The following is a 13,118-nucleotide window of genomic DNA, read 5'->3' as shown; positions in this document are numbered from 1 at the left end:
AACAAGTAAGGGAGAGGCCCTGTGAGAAGTTTCAGGCATGGAGGGTCCCAAGTCCCCATGCAGGCGGAGCAGCCGTGTGGATGGGAATATGTAACTTGGATTGCCGTGGCATCACGTGACCACAGAAATAATGAGATGTCTCACTGCTTCCTATTGTAGGGAAGTGCAATCCGAAGCCGAACACACTGGAACAGGGAGAGGTCAGACATGTCTCCCCCTTACTTCAGGGCAAGGTCAACTCTAAAAGTTGCGAATCATGCTCTCTTTTCAAAGCTCTGCCACAGCAAGTGGTCCTGACAGTTGGCAAGTGCTTCCTGCGGTTGCATCTTCCTGCTGCCATGAGTAGTAGGAATCTTTGAGGCTTAAGGCTCACGTTCCAGAGAAGACCTCTCCAGGGAAGTCATCTGCATTCCATACAAAGCAATTTATTATAAGTGCTACAGCAGCTGAACATAAATCCATCTTCCTTTCTGAGCTCATCTACTGTGATGTGCATCTCTCTATTCCCTGCTGAACCTGCAAAGACTAAACGTGCAGGGGGAAACTAAATTAGCAGAGTGGAGAGAGAGGCAATGGGGAAAGAAAGGAAAATCAAACTCAGCAGTCATTTGTTCATAAATTCAGCAATTACTATGTATGCCCATTACATATCAAGCACTAAGGATACAAACCATTTTTCCCTCACGGAGTCAAATACAATCGTCGCAAAAAACAAATCTAATTATAAATCATTTTAAATGTTTGGGAAGTAAAGTATGGGCTGCCCTAAAAGGTTTAGCAACATGACCTGATCTCATCTTGAGAATCAGACCGAGTTTCCCTAAAAAGGAAATGTTTGGGCTTCCGAGTGTGGGATAAGTGGGTATTAGCTAAGCATGGGGGGTGATAAGGAGAAGAAAGGAGAGAAAAGGCAGCCCAGGTAAAGGCTATGAGATATTAGACCATGCTCCTCAAACTTTATTTGGCAAGTAAATCCTCCAGGGATCTTATTAAACTCCAGATTTCAATTCAGTAGGTCTGGGGTAGGGCCTGGGCTTCTGCATTTCTAACAAGCTCTCAGGTAAGACCAACACTGCTGGTCGGGTCCACGCTTTGAGTCATGAGGATCCTGAAGATCTGCCCAGGGGCCAGAGCAGAAAGAATGTGGGAGGGCCACAGATGAGGCCAGAGAGCTTGGGGAGAGGTCGGGCCAAGCCAGGCTGTGCAGAACATCTTAAGGAATTTGGTCTAAGGGGAACGGGAACCATGAAGATCTCCATTTTCTTTGTTCTCTCCAAATAACCTTCTTAGGAGTTTCACTTTCCCTGGGAGACAGCACTTTGCAATATCTAAAGTGTAAGTGAGAGCAAAGGTGTTTATGGACTTCATGGCTTCTAAGAGCCAATAAAGTACAGCTCCTTCATCACAGACAGCCCATTAACAACCCATGTTTATTAGTAAAAATCCTCTGAACTTAATACGCCTTTGTCAGCAAAAGTAATTGATCTTGGCCAGTTAATTTGGCTCGTTTTGCAGACTGAGGACTTGCCACTCTTTTAAGAGTATCCTACAACTCTGTGGGCTTTACTCCCTTCGGTAAGGAATTTCCAAGAACGCTGAGCCCATAGGGTTCTTAAAATAGTTTACTAAAAGAGAACACAAACATCTCTCATTGGCACCTTGGTCTTTAGTCTTACAAGTCTGAAGACATTGGGTTTTACAGAAATGTCTGTGCCAACTGCCACCATCCTGTTCCCTGAAAACTTGACCAAACAAAGGCAAACAGAACTGCATGCTGTCCAGTTAGGCAGGTAGTAAAAATTCAAACTTAAAAAAGAAACAGATGCAGGCTTTAACCAATGCTCGGTATACTTTATAAACAATTCTTTGCTTGGTAGACTTTAACCAATGCTTGGTATACTTTATAAACAACTCTTTGCTTCTGTGTTAGGAAAGAATCCTCCTCTTTCCATTTTAAAAGGAGCATAGGACCTGTTCACACTGAACACGTGCCATAGGGAACGCACTCCAGTATGACTCAGACAACTCTATAGAACAGCCAGAAGCACTCCAGTTTTCACCCCCCTGATTAGTATTAGGGCTCTGGAGAAGTAATTCTCTTGGCTCTCTTATTTATGTAATGGGTACATGGGGGTTATATAGTTTAACAAGGGATAGTAAAGCGCTGCATTTTTCTGTGAGTCATGATGATATTCACACCTAAAAATGTTAGATGCTCTGCTTCTGGAACGGGTAAGAGCAAGAGGTTGTGAAATCCTCCCCAGATATCGTCACACGTTAGCATGCTCTCAACTGTCTGGAATGCCGTATATACTGGAATGCCTGCCCTAAATCGAGGATGTAAAATCATGCGCAAGGCATCTGTTTCATTATCTAAGGAATCCATCTCAATAAGATGAAATGTCTTTTCTGGTGGTCTGCCCCTGTCACCACATCACAAAAACATGGGTAGACCATTTTCACAAATTCAGAGAGTGAAACAAAAAAGGGTCGAATGTAAAATGTAAGCCACATGGCACCACATGGCTTATGTGATATCTCCTTGAGAGCGAGGAGCACCTCGGAGAGTTGGTAAGTCATCCATCAGAGACGGAGTACGCACGGGGGATGCCTCACATGTGCATGACTCTGTATGGGGTGCTCCCAGGCAGGCAGAACCCTAATGAGAACAGGATATCTACCTACAATAGATTCTCCCAGGCAAGAAGGCACAGGTCAGCTCTGAAGGGCAGAATTGTCACTGGAAGAGAAGCGATTACTGGGTTTTAGTGTCCTACGTCATAAGACAGCAATAGAAAAGAAGAATACTAGTGACACTGAACACTCACAGTGCTCAGTGGCGAGGTTAGAAAGACATGCAGAAGCTACAACCTGCTACCTGGAAGTGTGTGTGTGGGGGGCGGTGTGGGTGTGGGTGTGGGTGCGTGTGTGTGTGTGTGTGTGTATGCACGCACATGTGAGAGAAGGAGGAAGGGAAAGACGGCAGGTGAGCTAGCCAGTGAGAGCCTTAGGAACACAAATGAGAAAACTGCGGTCGCTACCATCTGGGGAATGAAGTGGTCACCGAGTTAGTTGCAGTGGGGTGGTGATAACCGACTTTGAAAGCTCAAGCACTCACCAGGTGAAGAAGGAAAAGAAAGGAGTTCCAGACCAGGCCAGCAGCATGAGCAAAGGAAAACACTGATGGTCCAGTGTTCTAAAGACATGTGCATGCATATATACATATGGGTATATGCGTGTGTATGCATATATACCATACATATTTAGAGATATGAAAATATTAATGTATAGTTCATGTGTGTACGTGTGCCATATACATATACAAATACAAATATGCCGTAGCTGACTGTGTTGCTGCCCCACCTCCATCCTCTCACCCTTACCACATGAATGTGCATGCCAGACTCCCAATGGCCAGCACCTGTGCTTCTTCCTCTCACTGCTAGAGGCTACTTTGTCACTTGAGTGGCAGGCTCATGTTGGTACCCAATCAATACCCCTCTGGAGTAGAAGGGAGTTGCTGTAAACATATCTCATGTTCTTCACCTCTCAGCAGGAAATTCTGAGGCATGAATCTCATACTGGCTTCCAAAATTTGTCCGGCAGGAGTGCACTCTGGTCGGGTACAAGGATACTTGCTTGGTTGGGTACAAGGATACTTGCTTGGTGACACCCCCTCGCCAGGGTGCCTCCCCTCCCTCCCCAGAGTCATCACCACACTCCTCTGCCAGTGTCCTCTCTAAGGAAATGACTTACATGTAAATCCTTATCTCAGGGCCTGTTTCTGGGGGAATCCAAACTTGGACATGTAAATGTGTGTGTTTGCATTTATATTTATAAGCTTGTTTATATAGATTTGCATAGTTATGTGGATATATACACTTGTAGATATAGACGTACACACATACAAATATATATGCACACAGATCCCACATACATACCCCTGGGCCAGTCTGTACATTTGCAATGTTACTTCTAAAGCAAACATGTGTAGTCATCACTTTCAAGAACAGGGCCATTTGCTGCCAGGACATTACCTTTTTTTTTTCTTTTAGGGTACTACATCAAAAGGCAGCAAAGTGAAAGAATATTAAAAATGAGGTTATTTTAATAACAAGCTACAAAAAGACAAAGCTTACACCTCAAATTTTTGTGTCCACAAAAAGAAAAACTGCTCTCGGGGCCCTCCTCATATCCAAGCCTGCATACAAATGTCCGATCCCCAAGCAAGAGCTCCCTCCTCTCTTCTACTTATCTTATTAGCTTAAAAACTGACATTAGGAACATAAGAAAAAGCCATTCACTGCCCCTTATGCGTTAAGGGTGGCAACACAGAGAGCTAGAAAGAATACAGGATTAGGAAATTAGGAAATTAAAATACAGGAATAGAGAAAAGATACAGAATATATGTCTGGAGAAGACTCACTAGCAGGAAAGCTTTGGCAAGTAACATCTCTGGATTTTTATTTCTTCAATTGAAAATGGAAGCAGGACTTCCAGGCACCTGAACTTGGCTCTCAGGTATGTTTTGTTCAGCATACTTGTGTTTACAAACACAAGAGATCTGAATGCCTTGAGCACATTTGAGTTTGTGACCCCTGTACATATAATTCCTAAACTCATTCACAGTTCCCAACATTGGATAACTTTGTGTGATTGTCACCAGTAAAACCGCAGCAGCCTTCCATCCTCCTGCCACCTGCTGAACTTCCTCTCCAAGGAGGCTTAGCTGCCTAACCTTGGCCCACCTTTATGGAAAAGACAATTCATACAGATGCAGATTTAAAATTTCCTACTGAAATGTGTCTTGTTTTTCTTCAATTTACCCAAAAGAATGAGACTAAATTTTAAAAAAATTATCAGAAAACTTTACCAACATGGAAGAAATAAAATTAAGACATGGGCAGCAGTTAATGGCTTATTTACATAAAAATAACATAAAACTATTTAAACATTATTAGCAAGAGGAGAAAAACATGGCAGTTGAGTCTGAATATGCAAACTTCTGTTTATCAGGAAATTACTTTTGTATTTTTGTATATTATTATAGTATTATGGGTATTATATACCTCATATTACATACTTTTTATATACTCTTCTCTCTGCCTCCCTTCCTTTCTTTCCTTCTTTTCCCCCATACAAAAACCATCACTCTTGGTCATGTTTACCTTAATATGGACTGTCTAGGGCACCTGGGTGGCTTGGTCGGTTAAGCATCCGACTTCGGCTCAGGCCATGATCTCACGGTCCGTGAGTTCAAGCCCCGCATCGGGCTCTGTGCTGACCACTCGGAGCCTGGAGCCTGTTTCGGATTCTGTGACTCCCTCTCCCTCTGCCCCTCCCCCTGTTCATGCTCTGTTTCTCTGTCTCAAAAATAAATAAACGTTTAAAAAAAATTTTTAAAAAGAAAAAAAAAATATGGACTGTCTAGGTTGTGTGTGCATGTCTCATGTAGGGAGAGGGAAAGACTTTAGAAAAGACATGCAGAGCAATGGCAAATGCTAAGACTATGATTTATGATGGTTCACATTTGATTCTACTCGGTGAAATTAGGATACTGAAGTTCTCTATGTATGTTTTTTTAATATTCTGATATGCATACTATATGTTCTTCATTATAAAAGATTAAAAGTTTTAAAAATATATGGTTGTGCTAACTCCCTACTGTAAATAACCTGGAGCACTGAATAAGACTAGATTCCCCATCGTCACCATTACCATCATCACCACCAATGATCTTACTCCAAATTTAAAATACATTTATTAAAAAGATCCCTTTAAAATTATAGCATACGCCAAGTTTCTTCTTTCATTCCTAAGCACTCTGAAGCTATCCTCAGTATATGAATTCAAGTCAAAAATTCTTAGAAAGGCAAGTCTATGGCTTTGTCCCTACTCTGCTCTGAATCCACAGTTTAGTGGTCATTTCCTCCAATCCATCCCACCCCCCACCAGTGAAAATGACCAAGCCTCAGATTAGGTTCTCTTGCCCCACAGAATACACTGAAGCAAGCTGCACTTATCCCCATCTGCTTCCCATCTGACTACACTGAATAACTCAACAGCTGCCTCAGCCAGAAGCTTCTCTGCCCCAAAGAAGAGAGAACCCAAATCTTCCCAAAGAAGAAGGCAGTGGAGGGAAACCAGCCTCCCTCCCTCAATCTTCATTCAAACCAGTGATTCTCAACCAGGTGTGATCTTGCTCTCCAGGAGACATGTGACAACATCTGCAGACATTTCTGGTTATCATAACTGAGGGGTGTAAGTGCTATTGGCACCTAATGCGTCATAACCAGGGATAATGCTAAACACCCTACGATGTACAGGATAGTCCATACCACAAAGAATTACCCACCCCAGAATTGCAAGAGTGCCAAGATTGAGAAACCTGCCCTAGAGCAGCAGACTTTTTCCTTGGGTCCACATCTGGAGGGAGAGGAGGAAAGACTGTAAAGAAACTCAAGGCTGTTCTTGGTGGATCTCACCCACAATGAACCAGAAGGGACACCCTTAGAGCATCCAGGGCAGTACTTACAACACAGGAACACCTGGTACATTTGTTTCCTTCTGGCTGAAATTCCTCCCCTTCTCGGTACTGCACACCCTCAAACACACAACCTAGAAAGCAAAGAAAAGTTCAGAATTAGGGCATGAGCCTTTGCTCAGCTTGACACGATGCTTCTGTCCACTGCTCATCCATCTCCCTCATCTAGCTCCCACCTCCACCTCCGCCTCTACCTGGCAGAGTATCCTCTTTAACCAGGGACAAGATCACTTCATAGTTTAAAAAAAAAAAAAAAAAAGTACAAAAGAGTGACAGGAGTCCAGAAACCTGAAGATGCTAGAAAGCAAATAAGATGATGGAAGCCAGGTCAGCCCAAGGGGGAACACTGGATAGTGGCGAGCCCTACAAGTCTAAGGAACTCCCCATGACCACCCTGACCACAGCCAGGGGAACTAAACCCCAGAGGGGCTGGAAGAGGCAAACAGGAGAAGGCCAAGTGAGAGAAGTCCACAATGAGCCACACCCAGCAAATGACACAAATGACATGACCACTTGGTGAGTATCCAGGGAATATCCAGCCTCTGTCAGGCTCTTTGTATCCCTGATCTCATTCCATCTTCACAGTGAGTCTACAAAGTGGGGACTCTTGTAATTATCTCCATGGATGAGGGAAATATGGCTGAGAGAGAGGAAGTAATTCACTCAGTTGGCAGGTGGCAGAGCTGATATTCAAACTCAGCTCTGACCTACCAGTTGCACCACACACAGGGTCGGGCACCAGGGCAGGAAGGGGAAAAGGCAGGGCAGGAGATGCCACACAGTTTTTCAGACCTACCCTATGTGATATTAAAAAGGCTTAGCCACTAAGTTTGGCTAAAACTAGGATGAAAATCCCAGGAGGTGTCTTCAATTCAGAATGATCCTCAGGACATTGCTGTATTCTTTTTTTTTTTAAATGTTTATTCATTTTTGAAAGAGAAAGAGAGAGCAGGGGAGGGACAGAGAGAGAGGGAGACACAGAACCCAAAGCAGGCTCCAGGCTCTGAGCTGTCAGCACAGAGCCAGACGTGGGGATTGAACCCATGAACCATGGGATCATCATGACTTGAGCTGAAGTCAGATGCTTAACTGACTGAGCCACCCAGGTACCCAGGACACTGCCATATTCTTAAGAAATCCCACAAACGACTTGAAACACAGGCTGACCAGTAACCCCTGTGCCAAACAGGCCATGAGAAGACTGTCAGCTTATGGCTGACACTTTCCTCAGGACTGTCTTCACAAGATGCTTTGCCAGAATAGCTGAGGTCACTTTCCACATGATAGACAGTGTCAGAACGAACACAGTAGTGCCAATAATCAGCAAAGGGACTTGTGAGAGACTGACTCATGCCCCTGAGAGTATTTAAAGGCCTGCCACCTGAAGTCATCGACAGAACTCACCAAACTCTTGAAGCAGTTGGTTCTTGATAAAAGGAAACAAGTATTACCCATAACCACCTAATCTGGCTACAGGACCTATTCATTTTAAATCTAGAAATGGAGCCCTTTGTTCAACTGAAAGACATGAAAACAAATGCTACTGAGTCTGAAGCTAAATCACTGAGCGAAACTGTGGTTTTAAAGTCTATTTGATACCCACACCCAGAGCTAGCACACAACCACCTCTTTGCTGTTCCTGCTGATGCAGAAAGACTCAGTAAACTTGGGTCCCTCCCAGAGGCTGTATCTCAGCATTGTTAATGGTGGCAGGTGCCCAGTTGTCTCCTTTCAAAGCACGCTTCGAACAAAGGGTCTTCAATTCTTTCATGTGTTTGCACACTGGTTTTGTCACAGATTGCCAGACAGATCAACCACAACAATCTACATTTGACAACTTAAATAAAGGAATTTTAAATGAAAATTCTATGTAAACTGTTCCCATCACAACCCACCATCACTGAGTAAAGAGTCAGACAAAAGGAAAGAACCGACAACAAGAATGTCCTGAAATCTGTTTCAGGAAGAAACCGACCGCAGACTGTACGTGTTTGTCATTATGCAGAATACCATTCTGTGATCAATGACAGATGTCAGTCCTTCTGAATTACCAAGGAGAATACCCCATGGCTTTCCTTGACTGTCCCTACCTAGACTTGGCTGAGTCCTCCCTCCCAAGACAAATGATAATACAGTCTGGATGTGGCCTCTTCTGAGTCTTCTGATTTACATCCCACAGGTTGGCCTTTGAAATTAAAGACAGAGAACAGAGTTGATTCTTGACCCCATCACCAAAGGCACACAGCCTGCCGAGGTGTCAGGGGGCCAGCGTGTGGCCCTGGCAAGCTAGCTTTTAAAGATTTGTCTCCCAGGGCATCTGGACCCAAGCAGACAATTATTACAGTGTGCGTTTGGGGCGGAGGGGAGAAGTAGGCAGTGCAGTATAGTGGCCAAGAAAGAAAAGGGACCAGGCCCCAACTCCAACTCACAGGCCTTGGAGAGGTCCTTATTCTCACTGGATCTAATTTCTTCTTGTGCGAACTGCAGACATAACTCATCCCTCCCTGGACGGTCAGGAGGGCTTAGCACTGCAGTATGTGGAAGCACAGAGTTCAGGCTTTCCTTCTAGGGAACTCAACCAAAAGCCAAGCGAAAGAAGCAGTTGCTCAAATATGATAACTTCAACTGCTGAAATAAACTCACTCAGCTCTTTGTATACCCACATTTTCAAAGGCAGCCTAAAAACACGACGATCTCGTAACTGAGGAGGAATGTTACATACACTGAGTTGATTCTGTACCAATAAAGCAGCAGTCTCTTCAACACAACTGAATTCATATTTAAGAGCTACAATAAATTTTAAATCTACATGGCATATAAAATTTGCTCTGTTATCAGTCTTAAGCTTGCCGGTGTATAGGAATTATCTGGGAGGCCTGGATTCCGCCCTCAGAGATGCTGATGGAATTGGTCTGAAATGCAGCCAGGGCATCAAGATTTATTTTTTAAAGCTTCCCAGGTGATGCTAATGTGCAGTCTAGAGAACTACTGATCTAACTTAATAAGGTCCCTTTAGGCATTTAAGGGTATGGTTACATAATACAAAGCATTTAATGCATTCAGAGGCAAAAGGAACACAAGCTAACTGTTTGATAGATACAAAATAATTGGATTATGGAAAGAAACCTTTTACTTTCCACCAATTTTTGGCCTTCTTGTAAGCTCGTCCAAGAATACAAGCTCCACAGAAATCCCAAGGTGAAAAGGAAATCTGGCTCAAAAAAAGACTGTCCAGGGAACTCAGGAAGGTTAGAGGTAGTGGAGAGCAGCTGTCTTTACTGTCATTCAAAGATGAGAAAAAACTGGATTCTCTGACAGGGACTCAGGTCCAGGCTCATCTCAGACTGTATTTGGGCGGGGGAGGGGAAGCAGCTGCCTACAGAGGGAGCAGGGCTCATGTTTGCAGAGCATCTCAGCATAGTACTGAGCCATTCCCCAGGAAGGTTTGCAGAACAGAAAGCCCCTTGGAAATTGGGTACTGGTTGTGAGTATCGCCTCCAGTGAGGAAAAGCACTGAGAGTAAAACCAAAACTCAGAACATCTGTCTGAGAGCATGGGCCAGGGGCTTAAAGGATCAGAAAAAAATCTCTCACCTCAAAATCCCTGGGCTTGTACCTAAGGGCAAGAAAAGATGCAGGAGGCCTTTGTAATCCTGTTCAGAAAAGTAGAAGGAAACACTCTAGCCACTGGAAGGGAAAGATCCTTTGCTGTCAGCTAGGCAGTGGGGCCCCCTAAAAAGACAGTGGATTCAACTCATTGCACCACACCGAAAACTGAGACCGGCAAAACCCTAAGCTAAATTCACTTAGGGACCCAGCTCTCAGTTTTCAGAAAACATCTGGTCACCTCATCACCAAGGCAAGCTCTAGCCAAGATACTGCAATATGAAGCAGTAAAAAGACATTTCTGGAAACAAGAGAAAGCCACAGCTTTTCCTTCCAAAGTAAGCGTTACCTGTGGCCCTGTGGAGTGGAAAGCAGGCCTCTGGAGCCTGGAGCACCCACGTGCCAAGACCTACAGCACATCGCATTCACGCTGGGCACACCAGAGAGTCCAACCGGACATTTCTGTGCAAAGGAGTTTGCTCTCTAAACCCGTTATGTACACAGACACAAAGTGAGGAAAGTTCCAGTCAGGAGGGGGAGAATTCTGCACTCTTCAGAGAGCTCACGGAGATTTCACAGTGATGTGCTGTACCGGGGAGTCTAGCAGCCTTCCCTTCCTGAGAATGTTACCTGGACATGTGGGGCAGCACGTTCCCAGATGCTTGGAAGGGTTTTTACAATGAACAACACATCGCACCTCAGACTCTGTGACAACACCTTCCTGAAAAACAGAACGCCACAAACATGTCAGCCCAGAATTCCCATTGAGGAGCGATTCACTTTGGGCAAGTAACCAAGGGCATAGGGGAAGAGTCCAAACACAAGAGTGCAAAGGAAGGTGGGTGACAAGTCCAGAGGACATGGCACAAATGAGGTCACATCTCCCGGCTCACACCCCTGATGCTTTCGAACTCAGGGCACAAATCCTGTCTTGACCCTGTCCTCAGTCTTTCTCTTTGGCTCAAATTTCTTTCTTTTAAATCTAGTATTTAAGACCGTCTTACTGCCAGTCGGTAGTTGACAGAGTCTAGCGTTCATCCACAATTGTTTTAAGTTGTCAACACTTACTCTATTTTCTATAATTGTTATTCTACTTTAAGCCATTAATTATGAGGCACAGAGTACAAGCATAATACCCCAGCCTGGCATCTGGAGACCTAATTCCTTACCACACTTCTAGAAATAACAAGGCCAGCTCTGCCTTCACTCAGCCTCACATAGAAAGCCTGGCTCTCAAAAATCAAACGATGAGATTAGATAAAACTACTTTTTTAAAATAATTTTTTCATGTTTATTTATTTTTGTGTGTGTGAGAGAGAGAGAGAGTGGGGAAGGGGCAGAGAGAAAGGGAGACACAGAATCCGAAGCAGGCTCCAGGCTCTGAGCTGTCAGCACAGAGCCCAACACGGGGCTCAAACTCATGAACCACCAATCATGACCTGAGTTGAAGTCGCACACTTAACTGACTGAGCCATCCAGGCGCCGCAAGATACAACTACTTTAAAGTTCAAACTATATATGGAAAAATAGAGCCTTTAGATCTTAATGATGAAATCAAATGACTCACTTGCAAGTGGATCTTGGGATTCTAGTATTTTAATGTCAATTGAAACATTTTTTAAATTAATTTTCAGAGTTAGCCTTTGAAGAATTTTCTCCATATTCTCTGTCCATTTTATAAGTGGATTTTGTGTGTGTGTGTATGTGTGTGTGTGTGTGTGTGTGTTTAATTTTGTTTTGAAGGGAGGGGTGGCACATGCTAAGAAAAAAAATTAACAATTTGACAACTGGATAATTTTCTTCATCCTGTCTGCTACCATATTATCTCAATCCAACAAGGAAAGTTATATCCTAAATATCTTCGTATCTGTCAGGCCTGAAGATTCCACTACCAGAGGAATTTATTGTGGCCTATATCACATTTGGAAAAGAAAAGAACAACAGTCAAAATATCACAATATACCACATCAAAAAAGGATCTGTGCTTCAGTTATATAACTGAAGCAATACAAAAAGCTATGGCCCAAGATCAATTTCCCTTCAGTATCTGCAATCCAGATGGAGGATTCAGATTTGTTCCCAGCATGAATTTCCTGTCTGTGATCTTCAGATTTTTCTCTTTAGTAGGAAAAGTAAAAGTGGAAAATAAAGGTAAATTTTTCACCATCGGAACTCTTTTGGTAGGAGGATAGAAGAAAGAAGCTAGAATTCAGCTCAAATGGAAATAAACCAGGTAGTCAGACTACCTGTCACCTGCCTGGTACACCTATTGTGCCCAGTCCATACCTCTACCATAAGTGTCTTTAACCACAGACTGACTTACTGCTTACGTTACTCTATGAGATGTACCATCCTCACTTCACAGGAGACAAGACTGAGAGGTTAGAGAAAGAAACATGTTATGTGAGTGGCAGAGCCTGTATTTTTTTTCACTCACTACACTGCACTCTCTCCTCTGTTACTGATTTCATGCCCTGAGAAGGGAAGAGCTTAGAGAGTTCGCAATTGTCTCATTGTGCAGAGAAGTGTCTTAAGTGAAGCCCTCCCTGAGGTACCAGTAAGTGGCTATTTCCCGCACCCACAGGTGAGGTTTCATTCCCTAACAGAGGAAGAAAATAAGCAGGAGTGGGAAGGTGCCAGCTGAGCTTTTACAACTACCTTAGAGGGTTGCTTTTAGGACTATTGAATGAAATGATGTTTTAAAACTGGCAAGTAGGACTCAGGCAAAGTTTTTCAAAAGGAGGAGAATGAATGGGGCGCCTGGGTGGCTCAGTTGGTTAAGCATCTGACTTAGGCTCAGGTCGTGATCTCTCAGTTTGTGGGTTTGAGCCCCACGTCGGGCTCTGTGCTGACAGCTGGGAGCCTGGAGCCTGCTTCAGATTCTGCATTTCCTCTCTCTACCCCTCCCCTACTCTCTCTCTCTCTCTCTCTCTCTTTCTCTCTCTCTCTAAAAAATAAACATTAAAAAA

The 13,118-nt window shown here is 43.7% G+C and overlaps 1 protein-coding gene across 2 annotated transcripts in view; it reads right to left on the bottom strand.

The window, feature by feature from the left end:
* The window catches only part of BMPER (BMP binding endothelial regulator), a 249,783-nt gene that overhangs the window by 177,952 nt on the left and 58,713 nt on the right, over nt 1-13,118 (bottom strand). For both annotated transcript variants that reach the window (XM_047849098.1, XM_047849097.1), the window contains exons 5-6: nt 10,780-10,870; nt 6,536-6,618 (exon numbers count right to left, since the gene is read on the bottom strand). In XM_047849098.1, coding sequence (XP_047705054.1) covers nt 6,536-6,618; nt 10,780-10,870 — 174 coding nt within the window. The remainder of the gene's footprint in view (nt 1-6,535; nt 6,619-10,779; nt 10,871-13,118) is intronic.

The sequence above is a fragment of the Prionailurus viverrinus genome, chromosome A2 (genome assembly GCF_022837055.1).
Source record: "Prionailurus viverrinus isolate Anna chromosome A2, UM_Priviv_1.0, whole genome shotgun sequence".
Taxonomy (NCBI): domain Eukaryota; kingdom Metazoa; phylum Chordata; class Mammalia; order Carnivora; family Felidae; genus Prionailurus; species Prionailurus viverrinus.
Note: the sequence above shows the minus strand (reverse complement) of the source record. Positions and strands in the feature narration are given on the sequence as shown.